This window comes from Corvus cornix, chromosome 5, assembly GCF_000738735.6.
Source record: "Corvus cornix cornix isolate S_Up_H32 chromosome 5, ASM73873v5, whole genome shotgun sequence".
NCBI classification, from domain to species: domain Eukaryota; kingdom Metazoa; phylum Chordata; class Aves; order Passeriformes; family Corvidae; genus Corvus; species Corvus cornix.
Genome location: NC_046335.1, coordinates 5,692,076 through 5,718,910, shown reverse-complemented (window position 1 = coordinate 5,718,910; position 26,835 = coordinate 5,692,076). Strand labels below are relative to the sequence as shown.

At 46.9% G+C, this 26,835-nt stretch overlaps 1 protein-coding gene across 1 annotated transcript in view; it reads right to left on the bottom strand.

The window, feature by feature from the left end:
- Positions 1 to 2,295: 2,295 nt before the first annotated feature.
- PRKCH (protein kinase C eta) overlaps positions 2,296 to 26,835 on the bottom strand; it is a 113,886-nt gene continuing 89,346 nt past the window's right edge. The window contains 4 exon segments of the mRNA XM_039552558.1: positions 2,296 to 3,314; positions 4,752 to 4,895; positions 20,943 to 21,131; positions 22,060 to 22,198. Coding sequence (XP_039408492.1) covers positions 3,168 to 3,314; positions 4,752 to 4,895; positions 20,943 to 21,131; positions 22,060 to 22,198 — 619 coding nt within the window. The 3' untranslated portion in view covers positions 2,296 to 3,167.

The window sequence follows — 26,835 nt, the reverse complement described above, 5'->3', positions numbered from 1 at the left end:
GCAAAGGCATTGCATAGATACTTTTTATTGAGCTGATCTTCATCTATACTGCTGACAGAGTCTCAGGGAACACAACTGAAATGGCAGCTCCTAATAAAAAGTATGGGAGAGTTCAGGGATCTTGGCCAAATGTGGCTGACTCAAGATCTGCTGACTTGAGTGGCTGAAAGCATTACACAGACATATGAGTTCCAGGCAGGCAGTGAAGGGGAAGAGCTGCCCTGAATTAGAAATCAGGATCCAGGTGAAAATTGTGAAAATAAAGGAAATTCCTATACACAGAACCTTAGGTTTCCAGGTCCAACCACAGATCTGTCCATGAGTTTGCATCCAGGATGATGGAAGGGTGGAGTGACAGAGATGTTACTTAAAATCAAGGAAAAGAGAAGCTGGTGAAACACTCCCTTTGTCATTTGATCCCTGCCCCATCAAGCCAACAAGCCCTGAAACACAGCACGTACTAGCTGGCCACAGTGAGAGCTTTCCTGCTCCCCAAAAAACCATCTTATATCCTCCAGAGATGTACAAGCTTTCTGGTTTGCAGTACACACAATGCAAGACACCTCCAGAGGTGACTTAATTCCCATTCTCCAAGCTTTCAGAAGACATATTGGTGGGTATTGATAAGAAATATGATATTGACACACCAATAAAGATCTCCAAAGGTGGCTACTGCACATTCTTCATGCTGTCAGTGATGTAAATACTCAAATCCTGGGGCCATGGAAATGGCATCACATTTTGATTCTGAAGGCAACACTGCGGCAGTAGCTTCTCCAGCAGGAACGATTCCATAGGGTCTCCAGAGCCCCAAAGAACAACACACCTGAAACCCTGGGATGGTAACACCGTGCTGGCAAAAAAGGGTGTACCACTTACTGTTCTCCAGCACTGACCTCCAGGGAAGGAGAGGCTGCTCACAATCCTTGACAGTGGGGGAGTCAAAAAGCCACCAACATCAAGTTCACAGACAGTTTTGGGGCTCCCACTCTTGGTGGCCAACTTAGCTGCACTTACCCCTTGCCAAGCGAGCACTGCTGCAGTTGCAATCCGAGGAAAACTGAGTGGGAATTGGAGTGAGGAATTGCCTTGGGTCATGTCTGCACCAGTCAGGTGAACACCACACGTCATCCACACGCAAACAAGGTGCCACAGTGGCCCCTCATGCACATGGATCCATCCCTCCACTGTTTCTTCCTATGTGGGAAAGGAACTCAAGCCAGCCTGCACAACTGGTTCTTGGATCATTTTTTCTGGAAATCTGCCCTTTTTCTCCCACTTACACAACGGAACCTGTCTTTCTTCCTCTCTTGCCCCACTTTGGAGGAGCTGGGTATCTACAGACCAGCGAAGGGATGAGCTGCAACATGGCTAGAAAGTACCCATGGAAGGGAAGGGAGACCAAAGGATGAAGCTGTGCTTACTGGAAGGGGAGACACAGGAAAGAAAGAGGGAGAACTGATGTAACACACAAGCACAAAGGCAAGAAGAGTCCAAGCATGACTGAGCCTCTGCCCCATTTGTCCGACAGTTCAGTGATGCTTTAGAGGTAGAAGTGACTCAGCCAAGTAGAGAGGACTGGAGTGGGAAGGAGTAATTCTTGCAAGTAGATCTCACCTTTGATTTCTTATTTCTAACTTGGTCTCTAACTTGGAGAAGCTGAGCACGTACAGACCAGGGGGTCTGTGCTGTTAGGGGGGTCGTGCCTGTGCAACTTCCATGCCAAAGGCTCCTGCTCCCCTACAAATCCCCACAGCTGCAGTGGGACAAGGTCTGTGCAGAGTTGTCCCTCTCTGCTGCACCTCACCCTTCTTTCAAGTTAAAGCCTTTGGGGAGCCCTATACAAACATCATCAATTTTGCAAGAGGGCAAAAATCCTTTTCCTTCCCCAGCGATTCATATCTGCCCAAGGAAGAGGCTATAAACCTGTCATCCAGCTTCAAGCCCAGCAAGGAGGCCAAAGGTGTGCCAAGGAGCTACAGAAAAATCATCCAACTTCCAGGAGAGCAGGGAAAGCACAGAACCATCTCCCAGAGTATCTGGGTTCTAAAACCTGCACTGAAAAATCATCTCAGTCTGCCTGAGGCAGAAGCTTGAGGATGCAACCGATAAAAAGTGCCCCGTGAGTAATGAGCCCTTAAATCCCAACCAAACCAAGTCACTCTGTATCTTAGATAAGGTTTATCACTCTCATGGGATAAAAGTTGTCCTCTTCCGTTACCTGTTGGGTGACAACTCTGCTTGCAAGCAGCTTGCCAGCTCTGCAGGTCCCATCACAATAAGACTACGAATAATTTAAGTGCTACCACTTTGGATCAAAATTTTAATGAGGCACTAAACCCACAAAAGGGGCTCTGTGTAACATAATTAAATAGGAAGGGCCTAAATAAACAGTACAACAAGTTACATTATAGTTGAAAACAGCTGGGAGGCAAAGAAAGGAGCATTGAAGATGCATGATGTAAGAAGGCATTTCACAGAATGCAAACACTAAAACTTTTCAACACACACAAACAGTAAAACACTACGAGCACATGACTTCCCTTTGATTTGGAAGAATTTGTGCAGGGCACAGGGCATTTGTTTTTTTTTCCTTCTGCTAGTCAGCACAATGAAATATTTCACATGGGAACCCAGACAGTGTCAAAGAGAGCCATTTGTGCTTTGGAAAGAAATAAATACTGCAGGAAACAGGTAAAGTCAGTAGGAACATCTGGTTCAGTCAGGCCACGGGATGTTGGATCATGTCTCCAAAATGCTGGACACTGCTGGGACTCCTCAAAAGTCATGCAAACAATCAGCACTGTAACAAGTCTGTTAGGCTCAGGGCTGCAAGACACTTGTTTCATGCTCATGCTGACTCCTCGAATCCACTGCAAGTGGTGACATTCAGGCTGAGCCAACCAGCACAGCATCCAATGCTTGGTCTGCACCAGCTATTTACAATATCATGTTTGTTCCACCCCTGTCAATATTTGATCCAAGAGCTGCAGAAGTCCTACAAACACAGGAAGGTTCCAATTTCACATTAAGGTAACATTGACAGTGGTGCTGCTGTATCGTGCAAGTCAGTGCACTGTTACTCCTTGAGAATGAAATTACTGGTAAACTTTGTTTTCATTTCATTTCCTCCCAGTCCTCTCAACAACCTTGCTCTGGAGCCACAGCTACTGCTGCAGTTCTGGGCTGGTGAATGAAAAGTTTCTAAATTCATCTTGGTTTATCATTGGAAGGATCCCTTCTTCAATGGGAGTCAGGATGGGCTCCTCTTTTATAAAATCTGGATCAAAGTTGCTCACGTCATCTTTGGATTTCTGTCAAATGGAACAGACAAAGGAAAGACACGTCAGAAGTATGTATCATCTGCTTGATCCTTGTTCTGCATCTGAGTGCATTGAACCATCACTTCCATAACACAGGCTGAGCTGACTGAGAGCTGCTTCTGGGCTTGGACTGGGAGCAGCTGCCCCCACAGAGCCTCTTACAGAACAAAGCCTTTTCCAGCCTCTACAGGTTTCTGACAAGGACCCCCCTCTCAGATTTCACTAACAGCAACTCTGGGGGCTTCTCTGGCCAGGCATGGCAGGGCAGGGCACATAAATCAGTCCCTTCCCTCAAGTGGCAGCACAGACCCCGTGCAGTTATCAGCTGTGTTCCCAAGTGGCTGACTCCACACAGTCCCTCCTTATCTGCAGAGTGTCTCAGCTGGGTTTTGGGGAGGAGGTAGAGGACACTCCTCTTTGTGCCAGCCATTAAACTTGCACAATAATGAATTACTGGGCCATGGGAAGACAAATGGCTGGCCTCCAGGTGCTGGATGCCTTGCTGTGTGCCACAGAGTGGGGCTCTTTAGAATGCACACACACACAAACTGGGCTTGTGGCACATTTTCATGAGACATGTGTTTTTCCTGCACACAGAGCAAGATATTTTATTGACATTGAGGTCAATAAAATTTATTGACATTGAAGTCCAACATTCCCAGATCCTGCCCAGCTCATGGCAGACTGAGCAGGCTCCCTGAGCCTGTGATTCAGGCAAAGGGGCAACTCAAGATTCTGCTTTTGAGCTGTCACACCTTCCCCAAGTACCTGGTCCTGCACCCAGTGGTCATGGAGCAGGACTGGGTGGACCATTGCTACTGAGAGCTTGCAGAATGACCACAGCATGAGACAAGCCACCCCAGGCAATAATTTGAAAGACAAGGAAGCCACAAAGACAACCTTGGACAGGCTGTCCATGGAGAGCACCACTCTGCTCTCACAGAGCATCCTTAGGCCTGTGTGGCACTACTGAGGACAAGGGCAGCACCGTGTCCTCTGCAGCCTCTCCGACGTTTAAAAGCACTCACTGACAGTGGCCTGAGCAGGGAGCACTGTGCTGGGTGCTGAACAGACACAGAGGGACAGGGGAGAGCCAGCCCTGCTGTGAACGGGTAGGTGGAGCGAGCAGGATGAGGATTACTTACCCTGTTTTACCTTCGGGGCAAGGCAAAGGGTACTTCAGTGCCTAACCCGCTGCAGTTGCTTTTACAAATCTGCATCTTTTCAAAGAGCTGCCTTTGAAAATCCAGCATGGAGAGGAAAAGAGGTGGCTCACCAGGTGGCCAACCAGCAGCCAAGCCAGGGCCAGAGGCCTCAACTCCCTTCCTTCACCTCTTTCCTGTCTCACGGGAATAAATCTGCTAATAGAGCCAAAAAGAGGAAAAAACCCCCCAGGGATCCCTTTCCTCCACCCTCCTCCCCACGTACAATGCGGGGCCTGAAGGGGGGCTCCATCTGCCGCTGGTTCAGCAGGTCCCAGTCCAGCTCTTTGAAGTAGGGGTGCCGCAGGATCGCGCTCTCGCCGCCCAGCCCGGGGCTGCCCAGCCGCATCGTGGGGTTCTTTGTCATGAACTGCAAAACAGAAAGGGCTGTTTGTTCCCTCCCATCCGGCACGGCCATGGGAGAGGGACCCATTAGCAATCACACAAAAGCTTGTCCTCAGCTTTCCTGTTGAACCCAGTTGCTGGCCAGACTTCTCAAGTTCCTTGTAATGGAACCGCATGCAAGGAACTTGACTCACTCCCCAGAGGGAGAAGCCAGGGTGTATTTCTCCCTGGTCCTTTAGCATTTTGGTGAAATCCTTGATTACCACAATAAGAAAAGAAAGTTGACTTGCATAATTTGCAACATTACAAATGTTGCCCAGTGGGTTTCGTCATTATTTGTTTCTGTATTAATTTCTCAGGAGTATGAGCTTGCTCTCAAATGACGCCCAGCAGCCAGCCAGGCTTTGGCCTGGAGTCAGTCCTGAGCTGTGCCTTTTTCCTAAACCTCTCCCTGCTGAAGTACTGCCAGATGCCTACGCTTTCCTTCCTGTCATCTCAGGAAACACAGGAAAACAGGCAAGGCACTGGCTTTTGGAGCACCCCGAGCTGATGCGAGCAGACAGGTGACCATCTCCCCTCTCACTGCTGAAACGCCAATAAAGGATTTAATTTTGTAACATTTTTATTCTGCAGCCAGCAAAAAGAAATCTCAAACCTCAGCCAAAGTGCCCTGCCTTGCCAGGGAGCAATGAGGAAAGCCATACATTACACAGATGGTGTGAGAGGGCCCTGGTGGGTGCCCTTTAGGTCCTGATGAAAATGATGGAGTGCTGTGGACATTCTTTAAGAGGAGGAGGAGGAGAATCCTTTCCCCAGGAAGGAAAAGAGCTGGTTGGCTTGTTAATTTAGGATTTCAGTTCTTGAAAATTCAGTAATAAACAATCTTTCCCCTCCCCTCGAGTATTTCCAATTCACTGGAGAAATCAGGTTATGTTTAAACTGGGAAAATAGCTGCTTTTATTTGCCTATTGAAACAGCAGCATAAAGCAAGCTGCACTCCGGTGGAGGTGTCCAGACGATTTCCTGGAAGATGAAAGAGCATTATGTTTAGCAAACAGCTGAACCAGCCAAACCAGACAATCAGTCACTGTTTCAGGAATGGCCAAGTCTGCTGCATCTCAGCAATGGGGAAATGAAAAGAAGAGACCAGCTTCATTCTGACTGCAGGAGCCTTTCACAAGGTACAAACTCTCCTAGGACAAGTGGATAAAAGGTCTAGTCATTCCCCATCTAGAGAGAAGGTGGGGAGGAGAAAAATGACTGCCTGATGTATAAAATTCTCCCCAACACCCCATTCTGAGGGGGCTTCAGGGCCAAAGCAAATGGGGCATCTTTAGCTGACACCTTGCAGGACCCCAGACGCTGCTGGCATCAAGCACAAATCCCCCAGTTCCACCCTAACCCCCTGAGCCCTCTGAGGACCATTTTCCAGCATTCCACCCAAACCATCAGTAGAAAGAGCTGCAGAGTGCACCCAGATTTGTACGAACAGTCACCAGGACAGGAACAAAGATGAGGTGGATGTTTCAGCTGGGCTCTTCCCATTCTCCTCTGGACTCTTCAGCCCTTGGTGATGCAGCATTTCCAGGGTCAGGCCCAAGGACAAGCACCACTTCTGTGTCTCCCAAGCCCTTCCAGCCTGTTCTTCTCCCTTTCTACCACCAGAACTTCAACACAATTTGTTTCCCAAGAGAATGCCCCAACATTTCTGTGGGATAGCGATCCCCAGACACAGCTTGGTTTCCAAACAAGTAATGGGTCAAGCCAAAATCTCTGAGAGACCTGGTTCAGACAAGCTTTTGCAAGTCTTGAACTAGGCTTCTTTGTTTTGCAAAACAGATCAGAAACCTCCTGGCAGCCCTGTCTTTGTCTAGAAATTCATTCTTTGTCCCCATAGATGGATATCTGCACCTCACTACCTCTTATTTGCATTGCTGGAACACCTAGAAAGCTCAAACAAGACCAGAGTTCTGGTGCCGGGAGTGGTATAGACCAAAACATTCCAAAAAGACAAGAAAAAAATGGAGAAAAGATCTGGGAATACACTACATGTCTCCTGGCTCCTGCCCTACCACCACCTCCATTACACCAGCAACCTTCCGTTAAATGTGGAAAGGGAAAAAATAATCATGAAAGTAAATAAACTCTGAAAAGGACTGGCAATACACTTTGCTTGGGTCTCCATTCATGACCAACCATATAAGACCAAAACCTGAACCCAACTGCCCAGTTCCAGACCAGTTCAGAGCCCTGGGATATAAAAGTGTGTTTACATTCCTATTTGCTTGATTTATTCCATGTGATGCCAAAACTGCACCAAGCAAAGGCATCCAAAGCAACAAGTCAAGAGCCAACATAAATTCATTCCTGGCTCCTTAAAACACCCTTTTTGTTAGGACCATGAGAATTAGACAAAGACCATCCCTTAAGGTGGGCTGTTTTGAGGTCTGAGAAAGTAAAACACCATTCAAACCAAAACTGTTCAAATTCAAGCAGCCACCTCTGGTTTGTCCATTGGATGCAGAGATTGGGAAACCTCAGCTGGGTAACTCTAGGCACCATCCACCCCACAATGAGTGGCTAAAGGAGGCAGGAGGAGAGTGGAGGATTCAAATTCATCCACTGCTGGAGCACATTCCCCCAGTTGGCTGCTGAAACTGATGCCGGGCTTCCATAAAACCTCTCTGAATTATTCCTTGCCTCCAACAGGAATGAGCTCACCTATGCTCAGTGCTGCTGCCTCTCTGGCTCTGTAGAAACAGGGCTGTGAAGCACAAGGGGCTGCAGTGACCACACAGCACCATAAACCACTCTGGAGAGGATTCTCTAAACCTATTTCCCGGGTACTGGAAGCACCCAGCACAGGCTAGCAGGACCTTGAAAGAGAATTACAGACCATGCACTCTAGCAAGACTACCAAGACTGCATGAAGAGGCTCCCCTTTCATGGCAGTCAAATTCACACTGGTCTGCTTCAGCAAAAATGTGGCACAGGTTGCCCAGAGAATGCCTCATCCCTGGAAGAACTCAAGGTCAGGTTGGATGGGGCTCTGAGCAATGTGGCATGTGAAACACAGCCCTGTACTCTGGGCAGTGCAGCTCCAAGCCAGGTTACTCAGCCTGTGGATGCACACACACCTCTGGACCCAGGGGCTGTGATGGAAAACCACAGGCTGGGCATGGCTGCTCCTCCCTCACATAAAATCACCTGGTGAATTTTGGAGGTGGCAGGTCTGTCACAGCCCAGTGAAGGGGGTGTGTTTGTCTTGGAAGAGGCTCCAGCCTTTATCTAAGCTGAAAAGCAGGAATGCAAATGATGACTCCAACAGAGACAGCACTGATGTTCTGCACTGGAATAGCTGCCTGCTTTGCTGTAAGAGGTAAATAAAATGACAGAATGAAATTTTTGAAGCCCGCTTCCACTAAAATGAATAGCAAAGCCTCTCAAACACTATTTGAATTCACCAGAAATTATTGCACTGACACAGAAAGGGATGAATTTTCAGTTTATGTTGCCCAGTAGGCAGGAAAACCCAAAAGACTCCAATGACCTCTCAAAGGCTCCAAACCCATGAATCCGGCTTCCTCCCTGCCTGAGGCAGCACTGACATTTCTCTGCTGCAGCAGGGCAGCATCTGGCAGCCCGTCTTGTGCTGCCTCTGCTGTCTGACGGCACTTCCAGCAAAGCAAAGAGCTCAAGATTTCTGAAAAACTTAATTACAAGCTCAGCCTCCATCTCTGAAATGAGCATTTGCAGCCCATACCCCTGTCCTGACCGTGTGAGAGGCTCTTGTGCAGCAGGAGGGGTAAAGTGCCCAGATTACACAGACACAGCCCTCTGCACACACAGCGAAAGGGTTTTCAGAAGTGTAGCTCCTCTTCCTCATGATCCCTTTGGCTGCACTCAGAAACAGCTGGAAAATGTCTTACAAAGTGTTGGCTGTTCCTGGCATTCCCGGGAAGGCCAGGGTTTGACACTTGCTTCACAGGTTTGATAGCCCTCAATGTCCTTCCAAGGACAACCCTCCAATGCAGGTGATGAGAGATGTTCAGCAGAAAGTTTTTAGTGCAAAGATGTCATCTCCTAATGTTTAATTGAGTGTCTCTAATTTTCCACAATATCCATGAATGCAGCAGAAACCTCAGTCTCTGGCACACAGATGAAGAAATAAAGAAACACAAAGAAAAAAATTTAATAGGCAATAGGCAATAACAAGGCAAACCAGAGATGTTCCTGAGCAAAAAGAAACCCAAATCCAAGATGCCTCCCAGCAAAACCAATAGCAACACTATCAAGCTCAAACCTGAACCAAGCTGTCAAGCCCTTGATCTGTGACCACAACCAGCCATGGGAAATTATCCCATTCCCAGGGTAAGGAGCCCCTTGGGAGCATCCTCAGACTGGGATCCTTTGGGCTACACCAGTTTGCTGAGCAGCAAACTGGAGCAAGGCTCTCCCTGACCTCAACTAACCCTCCCAGCAGCATCGCAGCCAAAACCAGCAGCTGGCATGAGCCAAAACCATGACTTCATGAGATCATTTGAAAACCTTTACTGAGACAAAATGCAGCAAGCCATGACAAGAAATTAAAAGCTGGGGATTAGTCCACAGAGGGCCCGTGAAGCTACAAGGAGAAAATGCTGCCGTAGCAGTGCCAACCATCGGGGAAAATCTGCGTCAGCCCCGGGAGCTCAGCCTGCAGCAGGTGAGGGGGATCTGTGCTGGTCCTCCCTTCACCCACAGCTTAGACCACGCTGGGAAGGGCTCCAGGACTCCTGGTACACAGAGCAAGGCTGTAGTGGACTCTTCCAGTGCTGCTCACATGCAGCATTGCAACTTCTGTCTCAAGAGGCTGAGTCTGCAAATCAGTCTAACGGCCCGGGAGTCACTGCAGGGATGTTTGCACAAACCAGTTGTTTCCTTGCATTAATTTCCTTGAATTACAAGTCACCTTTCTCAATACTGGAATCCCTGATTGGTTTTACGTAACTGATGTATGTGCATTTGCATCAGAAAAATTAATTTCATGAGTAATACCACAGATTATGTGAGATTGCATCACATTCTAGGAAAACATTAACAAGGCTCAATTTTGTCACAGAAGTACTGCACTTCAGGAAGAGAAATGCAACTTTCTGCTCAGGCAGTCCCTTCACATTGTCAACCATCTGGAAAAGGAAGAAATTATTCTTTTTTGTACTAAAAAACAATTTAGACACACCAGTTCCCCCCAGGATTCTGGTGTATTTACCCTATAAGAGAAAGCTGTGCTGTGTCCCAGCAGCTCATCTTTCAAACACAGGCACAGAGCAGACATGGAGGATATTCCCAATCATACAGGCAGGAAACAGAGACCAAGGAAAATTCATCATTTTATTTTGCCAGGAGCCCAAGGACAGCCTGTCACAGATAGAATGGCAGTACCTCAGCGTCACCTCTGCATCCCACCACGTGCCTCACAGGGCCCCCTGCTCAGATTGTGGCAGCGTAATAGTCAAGTCAAACTGTTAAAGGAATGGTAGATTTGCCTGTTCATGGTTTTAAAATTCACCTATTGGTGTTTCTCCCATGTTGCTACTAAAGTAAAGAGCAGCAGCAGCAGCAGCACAGGAGATTAATGCCCCACAGCCTCCCCTCCAGTAATGAGGGAGAGCAGGAGATCAGGAGATACCCAAGGTGCTTCTCTTCATTAAGATTCATGAGCTAAACTAACAGGGCAGAAATTAACTGGAAAGGAAATAAGATTTCTCAAACATCCATTTGATCTCAGACAAAAGGGAATCATTATATAAATAGAGCAATTACTCTAATTAAGGCTTCCCTCCATGTATCTCTAGACTGAATGCTGTAGTTGCTGAAAACAGTTTGGCTGCCTATTATGTAAGGCAAACAAACCCACGGTCTGAGGTGCCATTAGCCCTCAAACAAAGGAGAAGAAAGATGGTTCTATGGCTCTGTCTGTTAATGCCTGTAGTATTTTTAATGACTGGAAGCCAGGATTTTTTTTTTTTTTTAATAAAATGCTGTTCATTTTGAGCCAGAATTGTCTTTCACTCTCCTGGGCAAAGCTTCCATCAGCCTCCACCCCAGTCCTGCCAGGTGATGCTCACAAAGATGCCTCATTTCCCCATGCAAGAGCAATCCAGGGCTTAGACACAGGAGTGGGTTACAGGGGGTGAGGGAGGCAGCACAGCCCAGTTTCAATAAATGCTGTGGTCAGAGAGCTGTCCCATGAAGTCCCTGTACTTAGGGCAGCTCAGCCAGTGCCTGGTTGTGGGTGTGAGCCATGCACTTGGAAGCTGGAATCTTCTTGGCCTTCCCTGAGCACTGTGCTGCTGAGAGCAGCACTGGAGTCACTGTGGCACCTCTGTTTCACTCTGGGGATTTGCTCTGACTGCAGCCATCAGAGGCCATATGGTGTTTCTGCTCCTCTCTTGCACACAGAAGGATCAATTGCTGAAAGCCCTGATTCCTACCAGTGCAGTTTATCATGGTGCTGAGCCAAGATGTGACCCCACAGTCCTGTGGTCAGTCCTGGCTACACAAAACTGGGAGCAGGTGAAATCCCTCAGTGCAGAGAAGGTCCAGCAAGCACAGTGCCAGGGTTCAGAAGTACAAGACTGCCCTGAAAGCATTTTAAGGAGGAGGGAGAGGAGGAAAAGGGAGTGTGAAATATCTGTTATCTCCTTTTCCAGATAAAAAGGGAAAGGGAGGTAAAAATAATCTTCAGCCCAGCTCCCTAAAAGCCAGAAGACTGCAACAATAAGCCTGACAGTCACATGTCCAGTGTGCCAGCCCCAGGCAAGAAGGACAAAATGTCAGTGCAGTGGGCATTAAGCAGATAAATTTGATCTCGCCTTCCCCTGGTGCAGAAACGGCCGCTCGGTGCTGCCCAGACAGAGCTTGAGGGAACAAGAAGGATTAACTGGATTGCAAACAGTGCTGAGCAAGAGAATAGCAAAATAAACCAAGGTGGACAGACTAGCAAAATAAACCCAGGTGGACAGAGCAACTCCCATGTGGGACAGACACATCTGGCTCCAAATCTCCTGGTGGTGTAAACTGATGAGACTTTGCTGACTACCACAAAGAAATGCTGTCTGAATAGCTCCAAACTTCCTTGCTGTACTAAAATTTACCTGTTTCCTTGCCTCTCCCCACTCACCAGCAACTAACTCATCAACACTAATGTAGAATAAAAAGTATCTATCAAGTGCATTGGCCCCTGAGGATAACTAGTGATTTTTGATGCTTCTGCTTTTGGTACTCCTGTAATAAGCAATAATAAGCAGAAATTAACTTTAGTCATTAGATATACTGAATATTTGGCACAGGTTTTAGTCAGGATGACACCCCAGAAAGCTGTGCTTTCAGGACTGAGGAGTTGTCCCCAGTTCCCACATGGGTCACCAGCTGCAGGAGCTGCTCAGACAGTATCAGAATCCTGCTGCTGGTTTTCAATTACCACAGTCAGGCTGTAGGTACAACATGAGGATATGCAGATCCATTACTAAATCAATACATCAATCAGAGTAGCAGAAACATGAAGAAAAGAATGAGCATCACACTTATTAACAGACTGGGAGTGTGATCCTGCTCTTGTTTTAAGCAGGAGTAAAATCTCCCTTGGGTTGCAGGGGAAGACAATTAATCCTTTTCTGATAGTCCTGTCAAGAGGAACTGGGAATCTGTTACACAACCCTGGGTGGTCTATTTACATAGGGTCAAGTACAAAGGCAACTAAAGTGCCCTGGACAAACCTGTAAAGGCCAATTCAGAAAAAGAAAAATACATCAAAGGAGCCTTTTTTTTGTAGTCCTGGTTGTATTTCAATTCTTTTCATTTTAAAGTTCCTGAAAAGACACAGCATGTCATAAAGTTCAAAGTTGGAGGGACAAGTAAGACCTAAAGCCCTGAACAGCTCAGTCAGTCAGAGTTTTGTTACCTCTATCACAGTGTGAAGACCTCCCAGTGAGATGGACTGGCCCCCTCTGCCAGTGGCTGCACAGCCAGAGCTGGCCTCATCATCCAGCAATCATTCCCAAATGCAGGTTGGACCCAGGTTCTTAAATGAATCCTTGGGCTTTTCCCCAAGACTGGATTTTAATGGACCTCACCAAACCCCTTTTGTGGGTCTGGAATATCAGTGTAGCTGTGGCAGAGCTGAGGAAGGAGCCTGCACCACAAGTCTTAGGCTTGGACATGGGAATCGCTCCTTCTTGAGCACCAGGGAGTAAGGAGGAAAAAAACACAGGGAAGACAATGTTGGCACAAGGAATAAACCTTCATTTTCCCCCATCCCTGGCAGGAAAGAGAAGGATGACTCACAACGTTACAATAGGCTGGTTTAGGAGCTTTTACTGAAGTAAATCTGAGCTTGCACACTGCAGACTTAAACGAGAAGCTAATTTCAGCCTGTTGGAAAGGGAATGGTGAAAGGCCTAATGACTACTTCAGGATGAATTTGGCCTTGGCAAGCTCTATACAGATGTCTGTAGTTTTCTTTCAGAGTGAATTATTCAGAAGCATGGGACTATCACTGTGGGGAAGAGGAGCACTTGAGAAAGAGGTGTGAACAATCAACAGAAGAGATTAAAATCACTGGGGAAAGCCATTTGCTGTTTGAGAATTAGAAGGGAAAAAATAAGAGCAGGTTACAGATATGGATGTGCAAGCTCAGGCAGAAGAGGTAAGGCCACCTGTGGTGGGGCACAGCCCTGTCACCTCACCACGCTGTGTGTTTATGGCAGAAACGGTCTAGGCAAAAGATCATTTAAAACTGCAGAACTCCTCCCCAGCTGGGAAACAACAGGCTCCAAAGTCCTGCTTTTGCAGCAGTGGCTGTGGAGCCAACCAGGAAATACAAGATGAAAGCATTTCTGAAAAATAAAATTAAGGAAAAATGTGTACACAGATCCAGCACGGAGCTTCACAGAGAGATTCAAATATATCAGCCTCACGCTGAAAGCCAAGGCTTAATCAAATGGTGCAAGAGAATTTATGGAGACTGCCAACTCTGAAGAGATGCCAAGGAGAATAATTTATTGGCATATTTGAAGGCACTTTTAATATCTGCCTTTGTTAGCAGGCTCCTCAGCTCTGAGGCTAAAGCAATGAGCTCATCCAGCTCCCTCTTTGATTTCAGTGGGTCCACCATGGTGCTGTCCCTTTTCCTTTTGAACTTTGCCTAAAAAATACTCACATCTGGTTCATTCAGAAACAAGTTCATTCTGGCTGTTCCAGCACTGAATGCAAAACAGATTATCTGCCTTTTTCTGTCACTTGGAAAGAAAGAACCTGGTCCAGATCTGCAGGATACAAGTGCAAAGGAGAGACAAGCCTTGTGCAGAGTGACACAAGGGCACCATCAGCATCTGGCTGTCTCTTTTCACTCCTCGGAGGTGCTCAGGAGAGGGCTGGGAAGCACAAACACAGGGGGGTTTGGTCTAGTTTGCACAGTGGCCAAACTGACTGCCCAGGACTTCGGGAAAAGGTGAGGCATGAAGGCAGCAGAAAGCCCATATGTTATAAAGCATGGTGTGCTGATGGAGGATGCAGACACTCCTGTGGTATCTGAGTTGGTGACAGCTACTTCTGACCTCCCCATATCTAGCGGTGTTAGACCCCAAGCAACTGCAGAGTATGAACAGAATAAACTTCTCCGAAGTCCAGAGGACCTCACCAGCCTGCTGATGTCAGGGGCAAGCAGCTGCAGAGAGTAGGCAGCTGGCACCATCCACACCTCTCCTGAACTCAGACATTCTCATCAGCAGTTTGGAAACACCCTTTTCCCCTCTGCTCCTCTGTCACAGCAGACTGTTTGTTTTGATTACATGAAAAAATCTGCCTCAAAGTCTTTCTGAGGTAAAAACTACATCCCTTTGCCTCCTCTTCTCATTAAAGGCATTTTCAATTTGCCCACAGTGGTGGGGCCAGTCTGGTTCAGCTCAGAGAATTCACCATCCACAAAACCTTTCTGAAAATAAGGGGTCCTCACCAAGGGTTTGGGCACTCCTGGTGGCACCCTTAGGGTGGGCAGTTCACTCCTCCCACAGCACAGCTCAGTGCTCACTTTGCTTTCTCTCCCTTAGTGAGCCCTGGATGAAGTGTCCTAGGGAATTTTCTTTTGTATCTGTACATGGACACTTCCAGTACTTAAAAGGAGCTTATAAAAAAGAGGGAGAGGGACTTTTTACACAGGCAGATAGGAACAAGGGGAACGGTTTTAAACTGAGAGGACAGATACAGACTAGATATACGGAAGAAATTACTGACTATGGGGTGGTGAGGCACTGGCACAGGTTGCCCAGAGAAGCTGTGAATGATCCTTGGAAGTGTTCAAGGCCACGCTGGATGGGGCTTGGAGCAACCTGGTCTCGTGTCCCTGCCCATGGCAGGGGGTTGGAACTGGATGGTGTTTAAAGTCCCTTCCAACCCAAACCATTCTGTGATCTCTCCAATCTTCTTTCTTCTCAGCCCATTACAGTAAGGGCCTTCCCAGCCTGAATCTCCAAAGGCTCTGCTGGAGCTGTTATCCTGCCTCCAGCCAAACTGGACTGCCCTGTGCGCTACTCACGTGGGCCATGAGAAGCTCCTCAGTATTTCTTTCTGATGACTTGGAATGATGACTTGTACTCCCTAGGGAGTCCTGGATTCAACTCACACACACAAACATAGTATTAAAATTTATCTCACTTTATCATCACTTAGGATTCCTGAAGAATGATGGGAAAAACTTTTCACCACAAGGAAGGACAGAGGAAGTTACCCTTCAAATACAGTTTTTCCTCACCTAGTATCAGCTGCAAATTAGGAAAGAAGAAAACCATCCACGTACACATTTCCTAACTTCCACCAAACTTATTTCTATGTATGCACAGGGGTACACACAGGAAATCCCAGTGCCCTCACCTTGTGGTCTGACAGCCAGAAACAAGTCCATAAAACACAGGTCATTAGAGCAGGACCCAGCTCCTACTGACACACAGAGCACCATTATTGCAGCAGCTGAGTCTGAAGCACCACTCCCAGATAGGACAGCCCCTTGAGTTAACCTGAACAGTGCAAAGGGGATTTTACACAATTCTGCAAGAACAAAGTCTCAGTGGTATCTGGAGGGGGGAAAGGAAGTCAGTGACACAAAGCAGGAGAGAGTTCACTCAACCAGACCATTTGCCTTTTGAGTCACTCCCAGGCTGCTGTTCTCTACAAAAACAAATCATCTTCAGGTTTTTCTTTTGCATCCTTGGCACTGTAGTGCTGATGCAATTTTTCTCATGCTTGCCCTCAGCCAAGCTTCCTCACTTTTCCATCCCTCTCACTCTTCACACTAATCCAGGGGCATTTGGACTCCCCAGTGCTGTTCCACCTGTGTTGAGAGAGAGCACAGTGCTGAAACCACAGCCAATCTCCTCTGCACCTTCCTCTTTTCTTGTCTGGTGTTTATTTTTCACACAAAAACCACTTGGAGGCAGATATAACCACTTCTGCCCACTCTCTTAACTCTAGTAGTGTTTTTTAAAAATGCATGTCTTTAACCAGCTGGAGGAAGAACAGGCTTTAGTCTCATTTGTGTCCCCAAAATATAAAGCTACAGGCAAAGCTGCCTAAGCCTCACTTTTGGAAGGAGCATTTCAGCTAGGCCAGAAGTGTTTCAGAGCTCTCATTAAGACTGGGGGTTAACATAAAAATGCCAAGAGACATCCTTGGCTTCAGCAAATTCAGCTGTGACAGGAGCTTGGAAATCCAGCGTGCAGAAGGCAGAGAAGTATTAACAATTCCCTAGGGAGATGCTGTTTTTCCAGCCCCTGCTGTTACCAGGCTCTGAGGGTGAAAACATCAAAGCTGCAATTGCTCATCCAAATTTCCAAGCCTTTGGGCCAAGCATTGCTACTTGAGATCACCAGCCCATGGAGCAGCTCAGCAGGCTTAGCCCTTCTCTCCTCACCCGAACCCACACTCGGAAAGGAAAATCCCTGCAACTTTCCCTGGGAATTTGCTTCCCATTATGCCATCGACTTCTGAGACCTGATTTTCACTGTGTCCCTCCATTCTCCCCTCAGACTAAGCTGCCTGTGAGCAAGGCAGCGTGGCTGAATTGCATCTGAGAAAGTTATGCACGAAGTGATTGCAACACGCTGCCAAAACCCCACCCCGCTTATGGGAAACAAGAGGATTGTATTTCATTTTGCAGTTCACTCAGATGAATCCCAAAGCTTCAGGCTGCCTGGAAAGCTCCCCTCTCTGTTCCAGCACCTTTTACTGGTGACAATTAACAAATTCAGAATATTGATATGCTGTAACAAAGTAATCTCTAGCTGCACTCTCCCTGTAAGAGATCTGGTGCAGCAGCCTCTGCTCTCTGCACACTCACACAGTTTCTCCCTCACAGCTTCTCCATCATCAGACCCTGGTGACTGCTCTGTCAGCTGATGGCAAAGAGTATTTGAAGGAATTTATTTGACACACACAAACCCAACAGCTCCTCTGCCATGAACTCCTTGTAACTGCATTCAGGTAGGGCGATTGATAAATCCTTTTCCTTTAGGAATTAAAATCAAAGCAAAACTTATGTCTAGAATAAGCTGAAGTGGTCTGAATCCATTCAGCACCAGTTCTCCTCTCCTGCACTTTTATTATTCCCACAAGCAAACCCATGCCCAGTTTGACTTGTTCACACAAGCAGAGGAGACCTCAGTTTGAGTCCTCTCCTCCTGACTTGAAGCATCAGTACCTGAATTCCCCAGCGACACATTCAGACAGGGCAGGGTACACAAGTGAGATGTTCAACTTCCCTCCTCTGGGAGTACTGACTCCATCAAACCCTGCTGATCTGCCCTACTCCCTCTGCAGCTCTTCAGGGGAAATTTCAAGGATAAAAACAATTACAAAGGGAAACAGATAAAAACTTTTTTTCTGGAGCACAAATACTTCTGCTTTCAATTCTATACAAAGTCCCAGGACACTGAGGTTAGTTTTGTTTTCCTTGCTACCAGTGCTCACAAACCCTCCAGGAACACCCAGTGACGTAAACAAGGTCCTAACAACGTAGTTTTGTTATTATCAAGAAACTGCAAAGATGAACAGGGTGCAATCTTCAGAAACAGTGTGGTTTCTGATGGGGGGAAGTTGGTGAAATGCACTTACGCAAAATGAAAGCAAAACAAGGCAACAGCATCTGTGAAATGAGTCCTAAACTTACTATCCTTGTTTAAAATGAAGCTCTTCACAAAAGCAAATGGATCACGTGCTTTCTAAACCTAGATATATCTGCAGGGCATCTCTAAGCACCTAAACCTAAGTGCACCTTCCTAGCAGAAGAATTTGATTTTCATTACAGAGCTTTGTACCATTCAAACTCAGTGAATTCTCACTAGTCTGTTCAAGGTTAGAGGCCAGAACTTTCAGTAAGGGGATAATCCAGTTATTAAGGCTATTAAGGCCTTAGCCTGCAATACAAGAGAACCGAGGTTTAATTCCCTGATCTTCCACAGGCTTCTCTGTGCCATGTAATTACTTATAATCATTTATGTCACTGCAGCAGCATTTTCCAGAGCTCTTAGCATCATGGTTAGAAAGCACCGTCACAGCATTAAATCAGAGAGCTCAACTGCATGTTTTGTTGGAGAAAAAAAAATAGCAATTAGAAGATGCTCATTTAGTCATAATGCTGCATCTAAGACAAGTATTAGCAACAGAAGTATGTGTAAAAGAAAATCTACATATTTAGCAGATAGAAAATCTGCTGTCTTCCTTAAAATAAAGTGGTTTACCATTCTGTTATACCAACAGCTAAGAGTACTGACCAAACATTATCAGTGCACTGCAAATATAATACCTCAGCAGTGATAACATTTGTTATCATTCAGAAGAAATCAAAGTGTGTGTGGTTTCCATGTTAATCTAGGACCCCAGACAATCTCAGGACAGGATGTTTCCTTCCCATGAAAGCCAACATGCTCCGATGCCCCTAAAAACTCAGCATAAGAAAGAAATGAGGAAAGAAGGAGCTCTTCCAGTGAACAGCTCTTGGGCCCAAAAGCAGCTACCATGAAGCTGCAGAAATAAGACACAAAAATCACCTCCAAGTAGCAGCCACTCAGGGAGCAGAAATACTGAGGAACTGTAAGGAAGGTGCAGTAAACATTTCAGTTTAACTTCCCACTAGTTAATCACAAGACCCGTGGTGAATGCCCCCAGTTTCAGCCTTTTTCCCAGAGCAGACACAGCGTAGTGCTTCTCATGAGCAGTGCACGTGCATTTCAGAGAGGCAGTGTTGCTTTCATTTGTGTGTCACCAGCAACACACAATACAGCAGACAAGCAGAGGGGCTGGAGAGGAGACTCTCTTCCAGGCAAGGAACCAGCAGTTACTGAGCTGATTGTGTTTTGGAAATGCTCAGTCGCTTTCTATTTAAATTCTCACCTCCCTCCTCAATTCTGGCCCACTTTCTCCAGTGTCCCTCATCATGTTCCTTGCCTGTTAATCACAGAAGAAGCCTTAAGCTGTTAAAATTTGGCCTCTGAACACAAGCTAGAGCAGCCTGGGTTGACTGCAGCTGGCACTGGCTGTTTCTGGGATGCCCTATCAGTGAGGAAAACTCATTTCATCAAGAGGCTAAAACACAAATCATATTTTATTACACCCTGAGATTCCTGTTACGACAAGCATCTACAGGACCTCATTTTACCTCCATCTCATAATTATGCAATATACCTGCAACAAATACACTCCTCTAGCACTTGTCACTGCAGAAGAGGAATTGGTACTTAAGAGGCACTTAAGAGGCCCAATCCAACCACATGAACACTGCTCCAGAAGCTGCATTGAGTCTGAAGTTCACATGTTTATCTTTTAAATATGTAATGAGTTATTTCCAAAACCCAAGAGAGCCTCCAGCATGACAATCAATCAATTCTGAGCACAACCTGTGATTTCAAAGCTCCTCTTACTCCTCCAGGAGTGGATTTTATTGTCAGTTGATTTCTGTGGAATTTATCAGATGTGTTTTCAGCTACAGGAAGTAGTTGTTTGAGTCATATACAACAGAAACCCTTCAGCAGAAAATGTCCAGATTTTTACTACTAAGAACTCTCCTTTTTCCCTTAAATGATCCAATCACTGACTACGCCATTTCTTTGGGTCAGTGCTCCATGAGTTTCTATAAATTATTACCTTATCCAATTATTTCTTAGATCCTCTATTACCATAGTATTTACTGGTATCCAGTCTTTAATGCATCTTTGTCCACAGTGCTTTTACAAGAAAAGGGAACACACTGACCCTTCTCTTTCCAAAAGGTTCTTAGAGATATGATTTGATGAGTGCCAGGAAGAAGTCAGTAGCAGAACAGCCAAGTTAGGTCTCCCAATTCGTAGTTTAACACTCTTGTCACAGGATCACCTTTTGACTCATTACAGAAAAGCCAGGCAGTTCCAGTCCATTAGACTCACAGCTCAAAATCTTCAAAGCTTAATTCCTATGTCACAGCCAAAGATGTGAGGCATGTGGATAAAAGAACTCCTGGAAAAAGTCAGGGATACACGGCAGGACAAGGACAAAGCTTTGCCAGCAACAGCTCTCCTCAAACTTTTTGCTGTACAGCCCCAGGGTTTTTCCTCCCAAACACACAAAACTCAAACCTCTGTCTTTGCATGCAGGGAGGCAGCAGTCCTGGGGGATGTTGGCATTACCAGGGAGGATTATCAGGAAGCCTTCACTTCTTGGCCATATGGTTGCTACTGATTAAACCCTGTGTTTACCTGCTGCTTCTGTTCTGGGTGATGACCACACATCGTCAATCATTAAGCAAGCAGGGGAATGCCCAGACACATGGACAGGCTCACACTCTGCTTGCCAAGCTGGCTACTAAACCCTATGAAGGCCATAACCATGCAAACACACCTAAGTGTGGCAGGATGTTTTTTCTGTTTACCCTTCAATCCGAGATAAGAAGAGGGTCAGGGTCAGGGTAACTGCGATTTCTGCGTGCCAACACCCCGGCCCTGCTCTCTTTTGCTGGAATTAGGCTGGAGAAAGCCAGGACAGAGAGCAAACAGCCAAAGGAACTCACTGCTTTGAGGATTGCCACTGCATCCTGCTGGAGCCACGTTGGGTAGACGACTTCATCATTCAGAATGGCCTCGAAGAGGTCGTCCTCGTTCTCAGCCTCGAAGGGCGCATGGCCACACAGCATCTCATAGAGCAGCACTCCCATGGCCCACCAGTCCACGTCGGGGCCATACAGCATCTCCTGCAGGATCTGCAGCACACATGGGAAAGAAACACCAACCTTGAAGCTGCGTAACTGAGCAGGGCAGGAAAAAAGGATTTGGAAACATTAATGCAGAAGTTCTTGCTATGCCCTAACAGTGCTCTCTGTTAGGCTGGTGGATGTCCAGGAACATAAAGTGATCTCACTCTGGGAACCCCCAGACCAGCACAAAGGCACATCAGATGCATTAAACGAGGGCTGAATTAGCTTGGCTGGGTCACCTGGGGAACAAGCCCTTAGAATGATGCTGGGGCTGAGCTGGAGGAGAAGGGGCACTCCAGCAAAACTGCCTGAGCCTCAGAAGCGGCAGAGCAGCCACGTGTGTGAGCTGACCTTGCTTCCTCCTCACCCTTGGGAAGAAAACACCTACCTGGCTCCAACAGCAAGGCTTTCAGCTGGAAAGGGGAAGCAGTGTGAGTGTGGGAGAATGGTGCAAACATCAACCACAGACAGGAATTCAATTGTGTTGAAGGATGTGAAGCCCCGTCAGAACATCTGGAAGCATGTGGAGGGCAGCTGTTCCTTATAGAGGTGTTTATTAATTTTGTACTGAGACTGGAGAATGACAGGGAGTGTGAGGAGGTAGAAAAAGGAACTGAATAATGAAGGAGAATTCAATCTCCTTCCAAATCAAGCTGGGACAGCATCTGTATGTGCCTCTCAAGCTTTTTGCAGCTGTATTTCCATTTTTCACCTCGCATTTTCTAAAGAAAAATGAAAGCTTATATCAGTGCATACAGCAGCCTGAAGATTTACTCATGCTTTACTTCACAAGGGGCTGATAATACACCTAAGGAGGAAACCTTGAGCTCAGCAATCACATAAGGCATAGCCAAAGTCACTGGCTGTTCCAAAGCTAACCTACACTTTCCATATTGTGACCGAGTTCTCCTGACCAAAGAAAGGTTTCCTGTACCTCTGGAGCGATGTAGTCTGGTGTGCCACAGAAGGTGGCTGTGGTGATGCCATCGTGAATGCCCTCCTTGCACATTCCAAAGTCTGCCAGCTTGCAGTGCCCTTCGTAGTCCAGCAGCACGTTGTCCAACTTCAAGTCCCTGCAATGAGAATCATTCAGTCACTGCGTGCTTGGAGCAGCCCCACAGAGATGCAGGCAGCATCCCAGGCCTCAGAAGCTCAACCTGCAACCTGGACAAGCCTCATCAATGTAAAAAAATAAACAAAAGTCATGCAGGAGGCGTTTTTTTTTTTTGCTTCATCTCACATAGGGGAAGGAGGAAGAAGTGTCACTCTGCTGAATGGCATTTAATGCAGGCAGGTGCTGCAGGAGTTGGCCCACACGGCTTTCCAAACACACCACCAGCCTGGCTGGCAGCGCTCCTGCTCGCTGAGCTCTGGGACTCACTGGAGCAGAGGTTGCCAGAGCTGTCAGATTGCGTAAGGGTGTTATGATGCAGCAGAACGCTGCGCATGGGCCACACTCTGATTCAGCAAAGCTGCACTGGAGGAGACACTGGAGCTGGGGAGCAGAGCAAAGCCTCTGCAGAGGGGAAGCACGTTCCCTATTCTCCTGAGGTGTTGGGGCTTCAGTCCTAGATTTCCTTGTTATCAGCCTGACTGATAAACCCCACCTGGAGCATTGTCCAAGCTGAGAAGAAAAGAAACTCCCTGCCAACATCACACCACAGGGGCAGGGGGAATCTTCAGGCAGCACAGGATGCCTCCATTGTTACAGCAAAGTCTTAAAGTCCTCCCAGCTGTATCCATTCCAGCAGTGCACTAATCCCCCATAGTGCACATTGGAGTGGGGACCTCCTTGACACTGTCACAAGAGATCTGCAGCCCAACAAGCTGCAGAGGGACACTTTTTCCAATACGTCACTTCTAACAGCCTGGGAGTTCCTCGCCAGAAGCAGAGCTGCCAAAATGACAGAGCCCTAACAAAGCTTATCAGCTTGCCTGACCTTGAGATCGCCCACAGGAATAGCCTGCAGCCAGAAGCACTGTCAGGAACATGACCAGGAAGCACAGGGTCATCTGCACACTTAGGCGATGCCTGCCTAAAAATACACCAACTCGGAGCACCTCCGCTTTGCAGCTGCCAGACAAGCTCCAGGCACCACTGTGGATGCAGGAGAGGAGCTCTGATGGGAGCTCTGTGCAGCACAAACAGGTCACATTCATTTTTTGAACTGTCTCAGGTGTTGGCCCAAGAGCTGCCCAGAGCCCTCACAGCAGCTCCGTGACGGGAGGGTCCTTGACAGAGCTATCTTCAAAGTTATTCTGATGCCCACATCAAGATCAAAAAACGAAATACATTTGAGGGTCTCAGGGTCCCTTCATGAAATCCATGCTGGATCTCAATGCATTTTGCCCTTTGGTTGGTTATCTATTTCCCTGGAAGGGGGAGCAGTAGGGAGGGTGGTAACATAGGTGGTGACATCTCCATACCAATATAAAAACCTATGGTCGAGCTGAAATCTGAATTCAGCTTGATCCTGTTCATCCTTCATCTACGATCCTAAAGTGAAAAATCAGGGGGTTGATAGCTCTGTTGTGCACTGGCATTTTCCACAGCCCACAGGACTCAAGACAGCCCTCCCTCATTTACACTGCTGCACTGGAAAGATCAAGGACACATTGTGTAAGACAATCAGAGCCACATCCTCTCCTAAAGAGACAAAGAAAAGTATTCTTAGCCTCTTGTGAATGGATAGGAGAGCAAAGGATAGAAGTTAAGAAATTTGCCTGTGCCCCCCAGAGACAAAGCTGAACACCAGCTTCCTGAATTCCAGCTCCGGATCTTAATCACAAGATCACACATCCCCTCTTCAACTTTAAGATGGCCTGGCAATGCAAGACAGCAAAAAGCCTTCTGCAACACTGCTGCCCTTCCCGGCAGGCCCATGAGCTCTCCAGTGGCTGCTGAAATTTGGATGTGAAGGACAGTGTCCATGCCTGTCTCACACTGCAGTGTTTGCTCTAGGTGGGATGCTCAGGAGACATTTTCTCCCTTCTGAGAATCACAAATGATGGCTGAGGCATGTGGGCAAAGGCTTGTCCTGGAAAGGCTTTAGGCAAGCACAGGGAGAGGTTTGTGTGTAGTTGCCCACGACAGCCCGTCTTCAGCAGTAGTTTACAGCCAAAGCTCCTGTTGCTCTTCCCTGTGGTTCCTGGCAGGGCAAGGAAGCCCTCCAAGCATGAAGGCAGGCCTTGTTTTCAGGAATCTGCCACGATGTGGTTGAAATGCAGTTTATTCTTGGCTCAGATTTAAATGCAGCGAACACCTTCTCAGTCCTGGGCAGTGCTGACTGTTGCGGTGTGCCCCTAAAGGTACAATTGGAAGGGGAATTTTGGTGAACTCGCGTGGAGATCCCCCTAGCAAACCTCCCCCTGTTCCCTGGAACATGCACCATGTCCTGGCATGCTTTGGGACTACCTCAAAATACACCATCTGAGCCAGCAGAAACACAATCACAAACGTGGAGGAGCAGAGGCAAGAGACAGCTGTGGGGCTGGGCCAGCTCTGCTGACCACATCACCAGGGCATGCTGCCACTTCCCCGACTCTGCCCCACAGGACATGCTGCAGGAACCCCCAAATCCCTGCTAGCTGCATAGTGCACCATGCTCATCCCAGCTCTGAGATGGCAGGAGTTCTGCAGGTGCAAGAGTGCTGCGCTGGCTGTGTCCTCCCAGAGAGCCTCTATCTCCGTAATTGACATTAAATTTAAACTGTCTGCCTCTCGCTGGGTAAGCATAGTTTTAACCACATGAGGCAAAGCTCCAGCCCTTGGCTTCTCCACACTGCACGTTAAACCCATTAACAGTGTCTGTTGTCTTCTCCTGACTTCTGTCCAGCAGTGTGAAACCCAACACTTGCATTTTCTATTTTCACATAACCTGTAATGTGACGTTACTCTGGCTCTCACTTGCTCAGGCCCTTGGCTACGTGCAGATCATTTCAGAAGAGGACCTCCCATGACCACAGAAGGCTGCTCAATGCTCTTTGCTCAGCAAAGTGACAGGAGATGATCCCACACGTCCCTCTCGAAGCAGGTCTCGTAGGCCAGCACAGTGGCAGCCTCAGCCACTGGTTCCTCTGGAGCCTGCTCTCTCTGGCTGCCCCATAAGATAATTCCCTGGGAAAGCTGTGGTTTGAGCATTTGTCTCAAGCCATCCCAGCAGTTGTGAGCTCCGAACTCACTGCTTGATGCTGAGAGGTCTCCCCACACACCGAACCCTGTAAGCCAGCATGGCCACATGAGAGGAAAAACACTGACAGTTCTCTGAGATTTACAAGGAGCTCTTCATTTTCGCAGCAAGGATTCCGGGAAGCTGATGAAACTGGAAGCCATCCAGCTCAGAAAGGCCAAATCTACCTCATTTCCTTAATACTTGCATTTTCCATTCAATATTTTTAGCAGTTCCATGAAGCAGTAACGGCAGAGAGGTTTTCTGAGGCTGCGTTTCTAAGGTCCGGCTGAGGTTCTGCCTTTCACTGGCAAACCTTCCCTGGAAAACAGGCTTCATCCTGACTCAGAAAAGGCTGTCTTTGTCCTCACCCTCAGCTATGGCACACTGGCTTAATGGCCTTGTTTAGTCTAGACCCAGAAGAAATGATAAAATGAGCTGCTTCAGTGTCACTCACTGGGAGAGGTGTTCTTTGCACATCTGCTGCTCGAGTTTGACATTCATAAAAAAACCCAAAATTACAACTGCAGATGATCTGATCCTTTTCCAAAGCATCTGTCAAATGCAATTTCCCTGCACTGGGGAGTTTTGCCAGGGAATGTGTGTTATACACGTACTTGCCAATCGCTCCGACCATCTCACTCATGATGTAGAAACTGTATTTGGAAGGATGAAGTTTGGTGGGTTTTTCCCCTATTTTGGTTTTATCATCCTGTTGTGGTAAGAGCTGTACATGTAAGGATCCAGAAGAGTAAGGGTGGCAAACACTGGCTTCCTGCTTCTGTTCAAGGTTATCCCAGGTTTGCTAATCTCAAAGGTTCCGTTTAAAGCTCATTAAAGCCTAGTGTTCCCATCTCAATGCAAATCATTCAGTCATGAAAGCTGTGGGTGCCAGCCACAAAGGTAGGTGTGACTAACATAAAACTCCAGCCAAATGGTTTTCAAAAAATACACAATGAAAAACAAAATCCCCAAACCTGAAATTAACTAAATGAGTAACTTTGGCATTTCTGAAGGGGAAAAACTTTCCCTTTAGACACTCCTTGGAAACATTTTTGGGTGAGCAAATGTGCATTCAAATCCCTTTGCAAGCAGGGATGAGATTTTAATTTTTCTCCACCTCTTCTGCTGAAGTCATTTTACTTCACAGAAATACTGCAATCTCCATCACGATGCAGAAAAACGTGCTTCTAATGCCCGCTCTGGTAGCCAGAGCAATACCCATTTCCAACTCCTGCTCCAATGACATTGTAATTTTTTTTTTTTTTTAAATGAAGCAACTTCAGCAGAAGAGAATGAAAGATGTACAACCTGCAGAATAGCATAGTTGGTAAGGTACTTAAGGAAAAGGTAGTATTTTTCGAGTTGAAGGCTTTGCTCCAAATATAGTGGACAACAGATTTAAACCCATACTTTGATTAAATAAGGAGGAGAACAGATGGAGGTCTCAATTTTATGTAAAGCCCTAAATACTCATGTGGAGCTGATGCTGTTTCCCATTTTACCTTGCATTCATTAGGAACATCCAAACTAAAATATTT